This window comes from Haplochromis burtoni, unplaced genomic scaffold, assembly GCF_018398535.1.
Source record: "Haplochromis burtoni strain Fernald_Lab_line unplaced genomic scaffold, NCSU_Asbu1 Contig_634, whole genome shotgun sequence".
Taxonomy (NCBI): Eukaryota; Metazoa; Chordata; class Actinopteri; order Cichliformes; family Cichlidae; genus Haplochromis; species Haplochromis burtoni.
Window position 1 is genome coordinate 1 of NW_024582995.1, and position 18530 is coordinate 18530.

Sequence of the window (18530 nt, forward strand, 5' to 3'; positions counted from 1 at the left end):
TGGACAATAGCTCCACATCTGGATTAAAACACAAGTAAGAACTTTGGGCTTTTTTTATTGTTAAAAACTAAACTAAAAAAAAGTATTGATAATAGACAAATTTAAGCTCATATATTAAAGCAGTCACCCCATTTTGCTACGCTTTTTTTTTTTTTTTGTGGGCTCACTTAAAAAGTAACATAGCCAAATGGAAATTTTAGCAGTTGGTCTTGTTTAGTCTGAAAAAGTACAGTGCCTATCTGGGTATTGGAAAACCTTTGCAGAAAAGCTTCTTTATCTCAACATTTTCACTTCCTGGTTAAATAAAAAGTTAGACTCCCCTTTCCCGCTTTCCTCAATTCCACCTCTATCCACTCCTGTATAACTTTAAACTGCACAAGAAGACCGTTTCCTCATAAATCGAAACAATGGCTTTCTGACAAGAGAACCAAAGTCAAGAAATTATACCTCCTTTACAGATTTTAGGAGTTAACTTCATCTACTCTCTGTTTGACTAATGTATCTTTCGCAGGCTTGTTGAAATTGAACTTTGATTGCTTTGTTCGTTAAAGCAAGTCCCAAACACCCCAAGCTGTATTTTTTGTGAGAGTTGAATGATTGTGAACCTTTTTCTTTTTACCTCACCAGCATTAGCAAATATCTCATCCACAAATCTGGAACTCTGAGACCTTTTCTGTGTAGTTGCTGTACCTATCGGACAACAGTCTTTGGCCTCTGGAGGAGTCATTTTATGAAAAAGCATAATGGTAAGAACTCATTTGTAAGATCACCAGTGGTATCTTATGAGCATTAAGTGTCAAATGCATTGTCTTTGATCTGCGAACGTTGATTTCAAAATCACCAGAATTTTTAAAATTAGTCTTTTGTTGTAGATTATTAGCATAAGTTTTCTGTATGCTGGATTTGGTCAAGTTAATATGAGTTGTCACAGGTGCATTTTATATTAGAAGCTGACTTTAACTGTTCAGACTGGGATGGTTTTGGCTTAGTTTTAAAGACAGCCACATCTTTCACAAGAAGGGGTTTGAGAGATTTCGTGTGGCTTTATGTCTGCGTTTATGTCTTTCCTTTTTCATTTGGTTATTCTTTTGCTGAATGCTTAGATCTCATCATGGCTGCAGCTGAGACTGAAGACAAAGATGAGAGTGAAGAGAGGTTTAAGGAGTCCTCTAATTCATCAGAGAAAATGAACAGCTTGCCTGAAATTGATGAGCGACCTGAACTGATTAAAGGCAAGTCATATCTCATGTTTTTTTGTGTGTGTGTGTGTGTGTGTTTGTTTTTTAAACTTGGTCTTGGTTTTCATAAAACAAACAGCTTTTGGTTTTGTAGCAGTACTAACAGACTGTGGGTCCTTGAAACTTTGACAGGATCTCTGTACTTGGAGCCCCCAGATGTGCGGCGCCAGTTAAACCACTACACCATGATGGCACAGAGCAGCATCAAATCTAAAATGAACGTGCAACTTTCAAAATTACCTGAGAACAGCGTGCTTCACTGTGAGTTCTGCAATTTCAGCACTGGACACCTGTCTAGTATCCGGCGGCACTGCCTAAATTGGCATGGAAAGAAAATCCTCAGATGTAAAGACTGCAACTTTTTCACAGGTTTAAGGTAAGGTGCTGTAAGAGTTTGTAGTTTTGTGTGTACAAAAGATTTTTGGCTTCTTTTTTTCTTTAATAAAATTTAGTGTGTTCTAAAAATCTGCAAATTATAATTGATACTTTTAATTCTGCATCATCACAGATGCGCAGGATCTGACTAGTTTCTATAGTCAGGTGACATAATGCATTCCTGGTTTGCCTCAAGGAGGAGACACAAATCCCTTTGGGGTGGCATCGGGAAGAGAACCTGGCATAAAAGTGTGCTAAATCAAACATGCCGCGCTATCTGCTGTTTGGACCCTTTTTGAAGAAGAAGCTTGTTTTATTCAAATTTAGACATTGTTGTCAATTATTTTAAATGTATGGAAATAACTTGGATGAGTTTTATGAGGTATTTGACTTGACAGACATCTTGAATTTGTCATTTCTACTCATTACTCAACACGAGTTGTCACCAAACACCGACAGATTTGCAATGTTATCACTGATTTCTCCTGTTGTCATTAGGAAAACTCTGGAAATGCACATGGAGACGGGTCACTCTACCTGCCAGTCAAAGCCTACTCATCAGAAGGACCTCTGCTGCCCTTTCTGTCTGTACCAAACTAAGAACAAGAACAACATGATTGATCACATTGTCTTGCATCGTGGTATGTTGGAGCATTTGCAGGATTTGTAGGAACGTGTTCTGCTTTCCGATACCTGACGCTGTCACACAAGCATTCCCTTTTTTCCTTTTTTTTTTTCTTTACAGAGGAACGTGTAGTGCCAATAGAGGTTCGTCGCCCCAAACTGTCACGTTACCCAGGCCATCCCTAAAATGTCTACGTGGCAGCCAGAAACTCTTTGCCATGATGGGCACGATGACATAAACCAAGGTGGTTGTATTTCGCTGCCCGGTTTGATTGACAATGAGCGATAGCAGGCGGATTCGCCGTGCTCCTTGAATTCTTGTAAAACGTTGTTTAACATCTGACGGTGCTCTTCACTCTGTAACCATGAAGATTTAGAAAATCAAGAGAAAATGAAGTTGAATGAAGAATGAAGTTATTTAAGCCTATAAAAAATGTAAACAGCAATTAGATGTCAGACGTCAACATGTCTGATATTTGAAGGGAGTAGCCAACGAAAGAGAGTGGGAGCATACATCCTAAAAATATGAATAGATATAAAAATGAACATAAAGAATTCATCAGAATGACATTTTTAAATGTCAACCATGCATCTTGTTTAGTAGCACTGCATCACTTTCGCAAGCTACATATAGACAGTGGACTTACTTTTGCAAAAGAATGGTTTTATTCACATATCACATTCGCTACGGAGACATTGGCACTGGGCCATTTGATTCCTTTAGTCTGAATGTTTTTGTAGTTCAAAAACTTTGCCACAAATCGGTTTAATATTGATTAAGGTTGTGTCTGTGAAGGTTCTCAGTCATCCAGGTCATTGTAGTCTAAGGAGCTTGGAAAGAAAAGCGTCTGGACTTCTTTGAGTTGCTTGAAGAGCCAACCTTTACATGGAGGAAGTGGAAAGAAAGGCTCTTGGCTCTTTAAAGGGAGAGTACCCAGCCATTGGTACAGATATGTAGATGGCACCTGGGTCAAAATCAAAAGACAAGAAGTGGAATCCTATAAAGTCAGCAAAGATGCACAGAAAAGAAGATCAGACACCAGCGAGGGAGGATAAGAAAGACAGACGCAACAACATTGTCATCCCCTATGTAGCCGGTGTATCAGAGAAACTCAAGGTTCTCTCCAAGCACAACATCCCAGTGTACTTCAGACCCAGCAACACACTCAGACAGAAACTGGTTCACCCGAAAGACAAAACTCCTAAACACAAACTTAACAACGTGATGTATGCTGTACAGTGCAGCGAGGAATGCCCAGACCTCTACATCGGCGAGACCAAACAGCCACTTCACAAGCGCATAACACAACATAGAAGAGCCACCTCCACAGGACAAGACTCAGCAGTTCATCTGCATCTAAAGGACAAAGGTCACTCTTTCGAGGATGCCAAAGTTCACATTTTGGACAGAGAATACAGATGGTTTGAAAGAGGAGTGAAAGAAGCCATTTACGTCCACTGTGAGCGAGCATCTTTGAACAGAGGCGGTGGTTTATGACACCAACTGTCTGCCATCTATAATCCAGTTTTGAGATCCCTTCCCAGATGCCTTAACGCACACTCACATCCTGGGCCATCTGACCTCAGGAAATCACATGATAGGGTGGGGCCAGGCTTCACAATGAGCTCACCCGAAACCCTGGCTGATTGTGACCCACACCCGCTTTTACACCTTGGCTCATATGATTAGGTAGAGGATCATCAGGGGGTCCTTTGTCCCTCTGTGGGGGGAAACTCCCACTGGGTTTAAATCTGGGACTCCACCATTTGACCCTTAGAACTGAAGAAGCTTCTCGGATGAGAGGTGAAACGTCTTCAAGCAACTCAAAGAAGTCCAGACGCTTTTCTTTGCAAGGTCCTTAGATTGATTAAGGTTGCACCTAATGGAGTGATGCAGTGCATATCCTACCCCAATTCCTTGGCTATTGAAAAGTGCTACATTTACGGGGATTAAACCATAATGTCAAAGATGGACATGGACAACTACTGTGACATTATCCGTTGGTTTCTGAAATTGTGTTTTGATACCCCAAGATTAGCATTTTCACCACAATCATCTTAGTTTCAAAGAATAAGATGTGGTGAGAAGGAGAGGGACTGACTGTGAAACTGCTATCTCTATGCAGTAAGCAGACAAAAGATAATCCAACATTTTTAAGCAATTTAAACATGATTTGCAAAATAGTTGTAATAATGTTTTACCACCCTGGGGCACCTCTGTCAGTGCGCCCCCGGGTTGTTGTGGCTACAATGTAGCTTGCCATCACCAGTGTGTGAATGTGTGTGTGAATGGGTGGATGACTGGATATGTAAAGCGCTTTGGAGTCCTTAGGGACTAGAAAAGAGCTATACAAATGCAGGCCATTTACCAATTTTTTTTATTCAGTATGCCTCCAAAATCAGGGACTAAGCCCATAAACTCACCACGAAAGTGTTTACCATGTCATGTCTGGCTTCCCATAAACTATAGGACTGGGAGTCTTATCTCAACCTCATAACTCCAAGTGTATTATATTGGATAAATGAGTTTTTGAGGCTTCTACATCATCAGTGCCCCACCCTCACCCCAATATAATGTGATGGAAAAGTGTATCATAATTTGGACCGTGATTCTGTCTATGCAGGTCGTGAGGAATCATGAACTCGTGGGTCAGGTGAGCCTTGATCAGCTGGAGGCAAGCGTTGGTAATGTGCCAGTAACAGAAGAAGAAGAGGAACATTTGTCTAACATGGACCAGCTCGATGAGGACAGAGAAGATGTAGAAATGGAGGACCTTTTTGCAGACTGTGATGAGGTTCCACAAGCTGAGAACCTGGAAGAAAACTATACCACAGAGAAAAGTGCACTCCAGATCAGGGAATGCCAGGAAACCAACGGAGAAAGTCCTGGCCAGACTTCCGAATCAGGCATTCAACGTGAAAATGCAAAACCAAACTCTACTGTCCAACAAGAGCTGCAAAAACAAGCGGAGCTTGTGCTGCTAGAGACTGCAAGAGAACAGGAGACAGGAAATGTGGAACAAAGTGTAAGAGAAGTGAAAATTACAGATACCCCATGTGAGGATTACGGCAATCCAGAGGAAGAGAGGCAGACAAATGAAAACCAAGCCCAACCTGAATTCAGAGAATCTGGAGACAAACAACAAATGGAGACAGGAAATGATGGAGTGGATGAAGAAACACCAGCTCAAAAGCAAGACGTTAAAGCACTTGAGCATAAAACACTGAACATTGAGGCAAAGGTAGAAGATGACATACTGCGTCATATCTTACAGTTGGCCAATGATGACAGCAAGATGCATAACAAGGCAGATGAGGGTCAAATGGTCAAGATAGAGAAGGGCACTGAGGCAAGTGATGCAAGTGATATCCCATTAGCTGAAGAGAGCAACTTCCCTTTGTTCCAGAATCCAAAGAATCAATTTGGTATAGAGGCAAATTCAGCCTTAACAAAGCTAAATGTTGCACATGTAAATAACACAAGGACAAAGGAGAGTTTAAAAATTGAAAGACATATGTTAACCCTCCCGCCCACTTGTGCACGACTTAAGATGATCACCGGCGATATTTTAGGTGTCTCGTTTACAAAATTAAAGCGGGAAGAAGTGCACACTCAGCAAAGCAGTGAACAGGAACCTAAACCTTGCACAGAAATACCAGTACTTGAGAAAGAATGTCTGAAGAAGGAAGTGCACTCTCCTGAATGCTTCAAGGAGGAAGAAGAGAACGGTCCTTTCGAGCAGAAGCAAAACCAAGAATCTGAGATGCTCACAGAAGACGAGGAACGACACCAAGATCAGGCGCCTGGTGACCACGACGGGATGAAGGATGATGATTGTCTGCAAGAGCCTGAAGGTAAAAAGAAATTATGAGTGAATTGAAATATTAGTTTTTGTGCATTTTTGCAAGCAAAACACATATTTTAAGTACACTTAAAAGTACACTCTTAAGTACACTTTAACACTTGTTTAAAGTACAGAAAAAGAGATGGTAAATGCAGATATTGGGCAACATCAATGATAGAGTTATGAAAATAAAAGTGCTCCCTCTTTGAATTGTAAGGTTTTATGTGTCAGGACTTTAGATAAGTACAATTAAAGATGAACTATTATGTCATTAATAATTTAACAAAAAATGAGCCAAAATGCAGAAGCAGTGTGGAAAAATTAAAAAAGCCATCTTTGCTGCGTCTATAGGATGTAAGAAGGTAAGTAACAGCCAGATGCTACAATCATCAGCAAGTATGGTGACCTCTATGAAAACAAATTGTCTGGCAGTTCATTGATCTGATTCACGTGTGTGATAAAACAATGCACAAGGCGAAGATGCTCAGACAAACCAAAGAAATATATGTAGAAGAGCTACATCTGAGACTCTAAAGCAGGGGTGTCAAGCTCAGATACACAGTGGGCCAAAATTCAAAACTGGAACAAAGTCGCGGGCTAACGTTAATATTTATTGAAATATATTTATTCCTCCAGATATAAGAATGAATCTTTTCTTATGGACTCAAACACGTTTTGCTGAAAAACTGAATATGGAACAAACAAAGCTTAATACTAAACAATATATATATTAGATGTATAATACCAGTAGGCCATCTCTGATAGTCATTTGGTATGGCTTCGCGGGCCAAATGTAATTAGGCTGTGGGCCAAATTTGGCCCGCGGGCCAGAGTTTGACACCTATGCTCTAAAGGGTTAAATAGCGATGTCTAGCAATACTGCAAAGCATCACATTTGGAGAAAACCAAACAGGATAACAGCACAAGCACCTTGCAGCACCTGTCAAGCAGGGTGGTGGAGGGGTGATGATTTAGGCTCGTTTCCAATCCACAGGACTGGCTGTGCTTAAATGAATGCCTGAAAACCTCAAACTGAACTGAAGCAATGTTGTAAAGACTGATAAAGTCATACAGACGATGAATGCTGTTAAGAATGGTTCTAGAAGATACTGAATATAAGGTGTACTTACTTTTTCACACACTGCTTCTGCATTTTGGCTGAGTTTCTGTTAAATAAATGTAATATTAGTAATACATATAGTGTATTACATATATACAGTGTTTTTATATTTTCTTATTATGTGCTGATATGTAAATCCTTAGAGTTGAAACAGGGTGTATTTTCTTTTTCACATGACTGTATCTTAGTGCATTCCTAATATTAATTTGAAAAATTAAATGAAAAAAAACAGGACTGTGTGTGATTACAGACAAATCTGATGATAAAAAGTGATTCAAAAGGAGATGATCTATGTGTGTGATCATTGTTTATTTAGTCGTTCAAGCAAAAAATATGAGAACTTCTCGGGTTTTTCTTAAGTTCTAAGGGTAATTTTTTACTCTTTTTCTGAGCTTTTATCGACTTTTTTGTGATAACTAACTGTAGGTAAGTATTGGGTTGTGAACATAAATAGATTTTGAGGAATCTTCGGTATGGGATAATTACGTTGTTGATTTGTTTTGTTTTGTCCCCTCCCTCAGATACAACAACAACAAAAGAACCTGCTGAAGTCCTGTGCTCCTCGCTTACAGAGCAGAAACGATTTACTTGTGAGTTCTGTGGAAGAAATTTGGTGAACAGCTCTGAACTGAAGCGTCACGTCATGCGGCATGGAATCTAACAGTCTTTTCCACGTTATTTTTATTTGGGTTTCCATCTTATGGAAAGTTCCAGTGTTGTGTTGAGTTACGCATTTTAGATTTTGTTATTCTCATATCTTATCTAACTGTACGTTTACATGTTTACGTTTCCTTTTTTTGTGCATTTTTAAACTTATTCCTATGAAATGCTTTTATGGTAAAGCTGTTAAACATAGATGTGATTCAGTAAATAAAACTTTGAACCAATATGGTGAATGTATTATGTGTGACACACTGTATTTAAAATCTTTAGAATTTTTTTTGTATTTTTTTTAAACACTAATGGATAATGGCCGTGATCAACTGTCATCAAGAGTTCATTTTTATTCCTGTAGTTTGTGCAGGGAGGTATTATTTACGAGAAGTTATTACTGTAAAATCTGCAGAAACCTCTACACTGTGAACTAATTTTACATGAAAACGTTTACATAGAGTTAAATACCACAAACTGAACCAACTTCCATAACAGAAAGTTCATTAAATGCTGCCTTCAGGTGTTGTTTGGTATTTCAACACACTTTTATTGTGTATTTTGTACTAAAAAGGAAAATAGTTGACAGTAAAATATAAGTATTTAGTTTGGTATTCCATGTTAACAAAATTTATTTTTATTTTTTTTATACTTCAATTTGTTTTGAATTTAAAGTGTGTTTGCAGCACCTGATATTTATTTTCCTCCTAGCTTAGAGTGGCGCCTTCTATGAAAGTGGTGAATTTAAACATTTTTAGTTAATTTTACCATTACAGTAGGTGTCAGAAAAGGCAGTACATCTGAAGATAGACTCGTGCACAATAGGTCATAAATGATTAATAAATGGTCCATTTTTTTTTCAATTTCTTGAACAACAGCAAAAAACGGACGCAGGCTGGACCAAGAACTAATCAGGGACATTTACAGAAGACTGAAACACAGTTCAAGTTTAAAAAGTTAATGTGTTATGAGACCACGTGTGTTCATATCCTTGTATTATAAAACATGGATGCTTTGTATTAAAAGTGTTGCCCTGTAGCAAAAATCAAATAGTGCATTAAGAAAATATAATCTGGTTACAACAATAAATGTTTGATTTCAAATGTCTTGATGTAAAGAGCAATGTGCGCATTAGCTAAATAATACTGTGCAAATGGCTTACCCACCCCTCTTTTTTTTTTTTAAATTTTGATGTGGATATAGGAAATGGGTGTAGCAAATTATAAAAATGTGAAAATAGAAATACAGTATACTGAGAAAAAAGTCTGATTGGACATTTCTGATGAGCCTGAAATTCAACACTTGGTATGGCCACCTTTTTTCATCAACACAAACTGAACTCTCTTAACCTAGCCTTGTTCCCTTGAGTGCTTCTCTTGTAATTCTTTGGATGTTTGTTGACTTTGGTTTTGTTCTCTGTCAATATAATCCCACACTGCTTCAGTAATATTAAGTTCCGGGCTCTGGGAAGGAAAATCCATGACTGACTGGGTTCAGTTGTGTGTGTGTTTTTTCTATCCCAATATTCTTTCACTGCGTGTGTTTGCGGATCAGTCTTGTGAAAAATTTTCTTATTGCCAAGCAGATGCTTTCCTACATGGTTTTCCATGTTTGATCAAAACCTTTTTAATAAGCTCCCCAACACCACTGGCTGAAATGAAACCACAAACCATGACAGCACCTCCACCATAACCTCTTCTATACATATTGACAATTTGAACTAAACATTTCACATCTGGATTCAGCCCTCTATAAGAACTTCTGTCACTGATTTTCAGCCCAGTTCTTGTGCAATTTGGCATACTGAGCATTTTCTCCCTGTTTTCTACCACTGGCTTCTTGACAGCCACTGAAACCATTTCTGATGAGGCATCAGCGAACAGAAGATGGATTGACTAAAAGGCTGTCTTTTCAGTTTTCTCAAATTTTTTTATGACACACTCTGCCACCAGTAATGGTGTTAATATGACAATACAACGTTTGGCCATGCCACTGTTTGATTATATTCCAGTCACCAAAGTGGCATTACAGCCTTACTGTTCCAATAAATTCTCTAAGCACTGCTTTGACGCACTGAATCAAAAGATTTGTCGGACCACCACAGAAAAACCTTAACGAGGGAGAAAGGCGAAAATACGAGCTTACGGGGGTCACGTGAAGGCAGCATTTTCTTGTGTTTGCGTTGGTTACGACACACTCTTGTCATCCAAATGTAAGAGGACGCCGCTTCCTGGTGTGTACTCAATAATGGACTGACTGATGAGCCAGGTCGAGGTGAACTTGTCCTCACTTTGATCTGCTACTCTGAGTCCACCGCTCTGCGCACACTGGGTAAGTTAAACGTGTTAAGGTGACATTAGAAGAAATACATAGGGAGAAAAATCGAGGGAAAAAATGCGATGCTGATAAATATTGGTCAGTACCACTGGATCCAAACCATTTACATGTAGAGAAACGCGTTTTGTGCTTTTAGATGAAGATGTTTGAAAGCACAACCTAACACATTTGTGTGTTGATGCTTTTTAAGTTCATACAAATTGAGGTGGATTTGCTCGGGTGAGGAAGGCTGCAGGAATTGTTTCCTCCTTCCTTGACCAACACGTTTTTCTCCCTCTGTTTCCTGATTACTTACTGTAAGTAGATGTGGTTAATGAAGGGTGTCGGTAATTACACGTTTACCGGTATAAACTGGTGTAAACGTTTTGTATTTTAAACCTGTCCAGTCCATGAAACGCTTCTTTTTACATACTAATAGCGTCCACATTTTTATAACCTTAACGCGAAAATACAGCTACTTAAATATTGTACCGACTTCAGGTGCATCTTTGAGTATTTAAGTGTTTTAGTATACTTCTCTAGGACACTGTAGTGATACTTACTGTAATTACCTTTGGGGTAAAAGCGACCTTCTCAGTTTTATTTCGTTTTTTAAGTTGTTGAAACCAAAATATGCAACTTAAACGATTTGATATTTGATTTGGCTCTGCTTTTTATGCTGGATGCCCTCCCCGACCCAGCCCTGGATGCTCCTGCTTATCTGAATGAATGATTATTTCTGTTTTTAACAAGTTTTCCACAGTTGGAGTAAAATGTCAGCACACTGAGTAACTGAATAAACATTATTTTACTAAATTTAACTAAATAAAAATAGATTTAAAAATACACATGGTACAGGTACTGTACCTACACATTTAAGTGATAAGACAAATAGAGACCTATTTCAGTTACAGTAATTCAGTTTATTTAAAAGGAAAAAGTACTTAAATGATGATTTTGTATGATTTGTACAAAGCAAGAAACTCAAGGAAATGTAAAGAAACTACTTCAGTTTGATCGGGATAGCCTACAATAGTAACTCTTTAAGGGTGAATTTCTTTTAAGGATGGCTCTGCTTGTTTGTGTTATTTGAGAAAAGTCACGAGGGGCATTTTAACACACTATATTAAAAGTGCTGCTCTTTGTACAGCAGGAAAAGAAACACTATCAGGTGGAAAAATGTCAGCCGTAAACAAATCCAAGGAAGATGAAGGCAACTTCTCCACAAAGGTCATCAAGATTGTGTTTATCATCCTGCTGCTGGACCTGCTGGGATTCACTCTGATTCTACCTCTGCTGCCTTCTATTTTGGATCACTATGCAGAAAGCGGGGTTGGTCTTTCATTTATTTATTTACTTATTTATAGCAGTATAATCGTGTAAAGGCACTTTTAAAATCACAGCAGATATTAAAGCGCTTTGAGTGCTCAGATGAGTAGAAAAGCGCTATATAAGAACCAGTCCAGTCCATTAAGCTGATAAGCCTGCTATACACGACAAGGAAACAGGTTAAAAGCATTAAAACTTTGAAGGTGATTCCAGCAGCCTTATTTCCTGCCAGTGATGATCAAAGGGTAACAGTGTTTACTGACGACATTTTTTTTGCAGTGTGAAAATTGTTAGATAGGATTTTTTTGAATGGAATTCCCTCAACGGACCATTTCTACATTGTGAACACATCCTCGAACAAAGATGGTTTTGTTTGAAGAATCTCCTCCATAAAAACTGTAACAAACTCATGAGTGATTTGATTCGATTAGTCCGTGGGTGAATCCGCCTGCTGAGTCATGGTGAAGCAACCACTTTGCTGGTATTTATACTATAGCTCTGTGATGCTTTGTTTGTGTGTGGGCAGGATGGTGTGTATCAGTCTCTTCAAACTGTTGTGGACTGGTTCCGGGAGGCTGTTGGGATTCCTTTGGAAAAGAAATACAACAGTGTCCTGTTTGGAGGTATATTGGATTAATTTTAAACATCAGATTTATTCAACGTTAAGGTCAACATTTTCAGTGTTGCAGGCTCATTGGTTTAATAATGCTCCTTCCCCCCCCCCCCCCCCAGGTCTGATTGGCTCACTGTTTTCTCTGCTACAGTTCCTGGCATCACCTGTAACCGGGGCTCTGTCAGATTCATATGGCCGGCGACCCCTGCTTATGCTCACCACAGTGAGGAAAACATCACTTTTTTAAGACTTTTTAAAGTTTTGTTTATCACTATTCGTTCTGTAAGAAAACACAAAGCCCTTTCTCCAGAGCTGACTCATTCACATCTAATTGGGTGCCTTGTGTTTCAGTTAGGGCTGATGTCCTCCTATGCAGTCTGGGCTGTTTCCCGGAGCTTCAGCATGTTCCTTTTGTTTCGGGTAATTGGGGGCATTTGTAAGGGCAACGTCAGCCTCTGCACTGCCATCATAGCCGACCTGCCGTGCCCGAAAGCACGGAACCGAGGAATGGTAGGCAGAAATATTTGTGGTCATTACAGGAAATGTTTTGTTGAAGTGAAATTAATTAAAATTACTTTGTGTTATATTTATACATACTTTTTTTGTTATCAGTACACTTAGCTTAGCACATGTATTGAGAATAGATAAATAAAGTGTCTTTCTGTTTTCTGTTTCCCTCTGTTGTAATCAGGCCATGATCGGCGTTGCCTTCTCCTTGGGCTTCACTGTGGGGCCTCTGATGGGCGCCTACTTTGCTATCACCTCCAAAGCAACAGGAAATGTCTTCTACCTCACTCCAGCTCTGCTCGCCCTGGCTTTCAGCACTGCCGATCTGCTCTTTATTTGGCTGATGCTGCCAGAAACATTAACAAAGGACGTCAAGGTTAGTTAGAAACACTCCTGCTAATGCAAACAGAACTAAATGCAGTTTTAAACAGTAAACATACATTTTCCAGCCATCAGTTGTGCTGTATGGATTCCCAAAACACCCTGTGGTAGAACAAGTATGAACCTTTTTCACTTAAAGTTGACCTATTATGCTACAATTGTGTAGATTTCCATGACTCACAGTTCAAAACAGTGCTCATTTATCTTACACTGGGCTTTATCTCAAACAAGAAGTCTTTAGCTCAGTTCTCCTTCCCTATTACCCAACAGCAGATGGGTTAGACCGCTTTAGTAATTGCCAGAGCTGTTTGTCTGAAATGACCATGTAAGGACATCCACCGTATTTGACAACATACTGATCTAACAGTAGAAAAAACAATGTAACCATATATTTCTATTGTGTTTACAATATGTTTCTCTAAAAATGATTGCTATGATTGAAAAATACATTTAGTTTAGTAAAAAAGTACTTTTTTCCCATGAAGAGGAAGTATCACACACCTTAAATACAAAGTACTTCAATAAGGGCCAATATCAGTACCAGTATCAGTGACTATCTGTTTTCCACTGTTTTCAATTTTTCATGCTGAGCTAAGGTAACAGGCTGCTGGGTGCTGGACCATCCTTTGCCCTCCTTTTGAACTACTTTAAATTCAACAAGGTGCTGGAAAAACTCAGTGATTTTGGTCCATACTGACAGGAGAGCACCAAACCGTTTCAGGTGGAGATTTTGTCAGGTGCACATACATGGTGGGAATTTCACTACCACCATTTCACAAAGGTGCTCTGTTAGATTGAGATCAGCTGACTTTGGAGTCCATTTGAGTGCAGTGAACTACTTTAATCAGTCATCAGAGCATGTGCACACTGTAGTAAGATTGGGATGGTCAGCAACAATACTCACTGTGTACAAAAAATTATCCCCCACACATTACACCACCACTACCAGCCTGAATCATGATATACTGCAGGATGAATCTATTCCTTCATGTTGTTTAAACCAAATTCTGACTGCCTTAGCCCACCTGCGTCAAGATTCCACATGTTGTGCATTCTTCTACGTACCTTTGTTGTAAGTGGTCATTTCAGCTACTGTTGTGCTCCTAAAAGCTCGTAGAAGTCTGGCCATTCTTCTCTGGCTTTTGGATTTCCATCCAGAGAACTGCCACTCACTGAGTAATTTGTCTTTTTTGAGCCATAGTCTGAAAACCCTAAAGATGGTTGTGTGTGAAAATCAAAGTAGATCATTCATTTCTACAATAGTCAGACCACCGCCAACAAACACCCATCCATCCATTTTCTTCCGCTTATCCTTATCAGGGTTGTGGGGTGGCTGGAGCATATTTCAGCTACCATAGGGAGAGAAGGAGGCAGGGTACACCCTGGACAGGTTGCCAATCTGACCAAGGTTTACTCATAGAGACAGACAACCACATTCACCCACCTTTGGGCAGTTCAGAACCCCACTAACTGCACGTCCTTGGACTGTGGGAGGAACCCAGAGAGAACCCACTCAAACACAGGGAGAACATTGTTAAACACAGGATATACTGATGTCCAATGTTTAGAGTATTTCCACCCTCTTTATTCCTTCTTCAACAGAAATTATATGAAAGTTTTTCAAAAAAAACCTTATGAGGTGTACTTTAAGCAATTTTTGTCATTCCACTTAACGCATGCCTGGACAGGTCTATGGCTGCTGATCCACTGTGTACACCACCTTATTAGTAAGGCGATGATTTATGTGCATGTCTGCCAGATTGAGCAACATACCTGAAACCACCAGGCGAGGAATGTTTCAAAGAGACAGTGATCATTGTTTGGATTGAACATGTCTGATTTTTCTCAGTTTTCACCTACCCACTGCAGAAAAAATACATAAATAAAATAAAATTACAAGTTCACATAATTCTTATTGTTTCTGAAGAAACAGCATTGTTTTTTCAAATCATTATTCACTGAGAGAGAGATGCAGATCATTTTTCTTGTTCCATTTTAGGCTTTGTCTTCAGGCTGTGGGGACTGCAGGGACCTGCTGCATCCATTATCCTTGTTCTATTTTGCAGCTGTTAGTAAGAAAAAAGATCAACTTTCAAGAAACGGTGAGTAGTGTATACGCTGCATTCATCTGTGATTGTCCTGTTTATAAAGAGTGAATAAACCTTAACACAGTGCTGCACTATTGGGCTGTGTTTCACAGGAATGCAAAGCCTTCGAGTGCTGGGGCTGGTTTATTTCTGCTACCTCTTCCTGTTCTCTGGTCTGGAGTTCACCTTAAGTTTTCTTACTCACCAGCGTTTCCAGTTTACAAGGTATGAACTCAAAGATAAGGCTGTGTACTCTGTTTCCCTTTTAAGTCTGACAAACAGCAACCTTATGTTTTTCTCTCTAACAGCATGGAGCAGGGAAAGATGTTCTTCTTTATTGGTGTCATCATGGCTTTAATCCAGGGTGGTTATGCTCGCAGAATAAAACCGGGGCAGCACATCAGGGCTGTTCGTATGGTAAAGTCACCAACTGCTTGCATGGCAAATACTGATCTAATGCCGTTGTTGGTGTTAATGGAACAGGATAAATCACTGCACAAATGTCTACCTTACTGAACCATTTTTCTTGTTTTTAGGCAATCATAGCATTGATCCCAGCCTTTGTAATCATTGGGTTATCGTGGAATGTAACAATGCTGTACATTGGGTTGTCACTGTATTCCTTTGGTGAGTCAAAATTACTGTATTAGAAATATGCAGTAACTCAGTTTCATCTGTCTTGTCTTGACAGCACCCAAGAATGTGTAAATAAATCTAAAAACTATGTGATAAACTACTGCCAAAATACATAACAGGACAGTACACTTAAAATAGAAGAACACTGCCAAGAACACTTTCAAGGATGCAGTAATTAAACTATTGCTTAAGAAGACTTTGCCTGATCCAGCTGTCTTAAGTAATCATAGACCAATCCCCATCCCTTCTCTTATTTCAAAAATTCTTAAATGAACAACTATAACATAGTCAAGCAGTCATTAGCAGAGGAGTGGTTTATCTGAAGAGTTTCAGTCAAATTTCAGAATGAATTATACTCATGTGGAGTTCCACAGGGTTCTGTACTGGGACCAGTTCTATTTACATTTTACATTCTTCCCTAAGAAAATCCTACGTACATTTTCATTGATATACAGATTATATGCTGCTATATTTACAGCAAATTATGTAGCTAAACCACAGATATATCTTACAGAACAAAGGCCTGGATGTCTGGAATTTTTTTTCATTCATTTTCAAAATTGAGATAAAAACTAATGTTATTATATTTGGCCCCCAAAATTTTAGAAACATTGTGTCTAACCTGATACTTAATCTGATGCAAAGTCCATAAATCTAGGCGTTGTTTTGATCAGAATATGTGTGCATATTCAAGTAGGGATCCTTTTTTTTTTTTTTAGTCTGCTCCCTAACAGGAGTGGATGATATCACTTTAGTTTAAATACTTCGTGTTATTCTTATCAAGTCGTCCTCTAACTTTTCTAAGAAGCAAAATATCAGATTGTTACTGTTTTGTATGATATTGTGCTATATAGCATTTTATTTAAATGTCCCTAAATTATAAAATTGTTCCAACGTATTATGTATCCTATTCTTACAGCGGCTGCCATAGTTGTCCCCTGCTTGTCAACTCTAGTTTCTGACCATGGTGAGCCTTTTATCAAATCAAAGTATCAAAAATATTTTGATCCTGCTATAATGTTGGTACTGTTGCTGATTACCCACTGTTGCTGATTCCTCTAGGCTCAGCCAGTCAGAAGGGCACTGTGATGGGGATTCTGCGTAGTTTGGGTGCCCTGGCCAGAGCGTTGGGCCCAGTTGTGTCCTCCTCAGGTGAGGAAACTGAAACTAAAGGATCTTTCCATAGTGCTGCTTTTCTCTTGAGATGGTGCTATTTGAATTATTTGTTATATATTCATATTTGTTTTGTTTTAACTGATTTGTTTGCAGTGTATTGGATTGCTGGAGCACAGACCTGCTTTCTTATCACATCGGCCTCCTTCGTCTTGCCCTTAGCTCTCCTGGGCATAGCCAGGAGACTAAAAGAGGAATGAGCAACTTAAAGACTTTTTAAAAAAACCTTGTGTTTCATTACCTACATCAATGCAATGATATTTGCATCTTCTGGGAAAGCAAGCACTAAATTCACAGTAATAGGATGTTTACTTTTCCACATGCTGTTGGCCAAAGATCAAAAAATGAAACAAAATGATATGAGAAGATGGTACAAATACCAAAAACGAATGAATGAACATAATGTTGTTTGTGTGTTCTTATAGACCGGTGTGTATTGTAGACTGGGTGGGTTAGAAGGAATTCCATGTGATATTAGTGCTCCTGGTACACAGATATTTTTGTAATGTTGTATTTTATTAATCACTAAGATTTTCTATTTTGCAAAGGATACTTTAGCATTAACACACATAAAACTTTTTGATGTTCTATTCTTTACTACAGAGAATAAAACATCAGACCATGGCAATGAACAGTTATCTTACTTTGAACCTTTTATATAATTTTTCTAATTCATTCTATGTGAACTACACATTAAATACTGTACTCAAGTACAGCTTTGATCAACATCTTTATGCTTTAGTATTTGGGTCTACTTAATGCTTTTGCTGCATACATTTTACTTCACAATATGTATCTAAAATACATTTTTAAAGGTAAGATATGTTTTTGATATTTTTTTAGTATATAAAAATAAAGATTACAATCTTTATTCTTGGTAAATGCAAAAAAGGGAAATTCTTCATGAGTTTTGTTTTTTAATCTGAGTTTAACTTGATTTATTCTGAGCATAGTATACACAGTTCGATGCTTTCATATCAAGAAAACTAAAATAAATGTAAAGTCCAGTTAAAACAAAGGAAAGTGTAAGCACCATCCATGAAAATCCTTACACTCCATGTACGATATGAAAGAAACTTAAATTTGATATATTATGTGTGACTTTTTAGTCAACGACTTTGTGATTCAATTGGTTTAACAGTTCAGGTTCTTAACCAGTTCTCATCATGGGGCAAAATAACATGTAAGCACAAGACCCAAACAGGTGTGGTTAGTTTTATGGCTGATTTACAAAAGTTGCGCTCGTTTCTAAGGTGCAATTATTTCATAGGCACAGTCAGTTCAGGTCAGTATGAAGTGCAAAAAGCAAGGTATACTTTTTTCAGCGTTAAATATTGACACAGTCAGCAGTTAATTGTGTGCTGAAAACATGATTCAATTCAGTTTGTACCACTGATTTAAATATTCTCCTCTACATTTTGCACCTTGAAAATGAAATGGCTCCACTAAAAGGCACTAAAAAAGAAAAAAACGCTTTTTACTCTAAAACACACATTTGCGCCACTGCAAAACATCTGGCCCCTAAAGTGTAACAGAAATTAAATCAGAGGTTCCTCAAGGGTCTGTTACTGGTCTATTACTCTTTAACCTTTACATGCTCCTCCTTGGCACTATCATAAAGAATCGCAATATATC

General features: G+C 38.5%; 2 protein-coding genes across 6 annotated transcripts; both read left to right on the forward strand.

Moving 5' to 3' along the window:
* The first annotated feature begins 17 nt into the window (after nt 1-17).
* LOC102302336 (zinc finger protein 462) lies at nt 18-2423 on the forward strand. The gene is made up of 6 exons (XM_042214985.1): nt 18-34; nt 628-746; nt 1104-1232; nt 1371-1614; nt 2112-2254; nt 2359-2423. The coding sequence occupies exons 2-6, from the start codon at nt 731-733 to the stop codon at nt 2421-2423; spliced, it is 597 nt and encodes a 198-aa protein (XP_042070919.1). The 5' UTR covers nt 18-34; nt 628-730.
* Nucleotides 2424-2596: 173 nt separating this feature from the next.
* mfsd10 (major facilitator superfamily domain containing 10) lies at nt 2597-17629 on the forward strand. 5 transcript variants are annotated; one of them, XM_042214982.1, is made up of 15 exons: nt 2597-3018; nt 4111-6092; nt 7724-10184; nt 11320-11501; nt 12025-12121; nt 12231-12334; nt 12463-12621; nt 12803-12994; nt 14999-15101; nt 15200-15311; nt 15395-15503; nt 15623-15713; nt 16642-16689; nt 16785-16874; nt 16992-17629. In XM_042214982.1, the coding sequence occupies exons 4-15, from the start codon at nt 11349-11351 to the stop codon at nt 17093-17095; spliced, it is 1362 nt and encodes a 453-aa protein (XP_042070916.1). In that variant the 5' UTR covers nt 2597-3018; nt 4111-6092; nt 7724-10184; nt 11320-11348; the 3' UTR covers nt 17096-17629. The 5 variants fall into 5 exon arrangements, with proteins under 5 accessions (XP_042070916.1, XP_042070917.1, XP_042070914.1 ...); XM_042214983.1 differs by having other exon boundaries at nt 11323-11501; XM_014329888.2 differs by lacking the exons at nt 2597-3018; nt 4111-6092; nt 7724-10184 and having other exon boundaries at nt 12263-12334.
* The last annotated feature ends 901 nt before the right edge of the window (nt 17630-18530 follow it).

Excerpts from the sequence above, each read along its gene's own strand:
- LOC102302336 (XM_042214985.1), top strand. Across the intron at positions 1,615-2,111 it reads AACTTTTTCACAGGTTTAAG|GAAAACTCTGGAAATGCACA; the intron begins GTAAGGTGCTGT and ends TGTTGTCATTAG. Across the intron at positions 2,255-2,358 it reads TCACATTGTCTTGCATCGTG|AGGAACGTGTAGTGCCAATA; the intron begins GTATGTTGGAGC and ends TTTTCTTTACAG.
- mfsd10 (XM_042214980.1), top strand. The coding sequence starts at position 4,817 with ATGGAAAAGTGTATCATAATTTGGACCGTGATTCTGTCTATGCAGGTC. Across the intron at positions 6,093-7,723 it reads TTGTCTGCAAGAGCCTGAAG|ATACAACAACAACAAAAGAA; the intron begins GTAAAAAGAAAT and ends CCCCTCCCTCAG.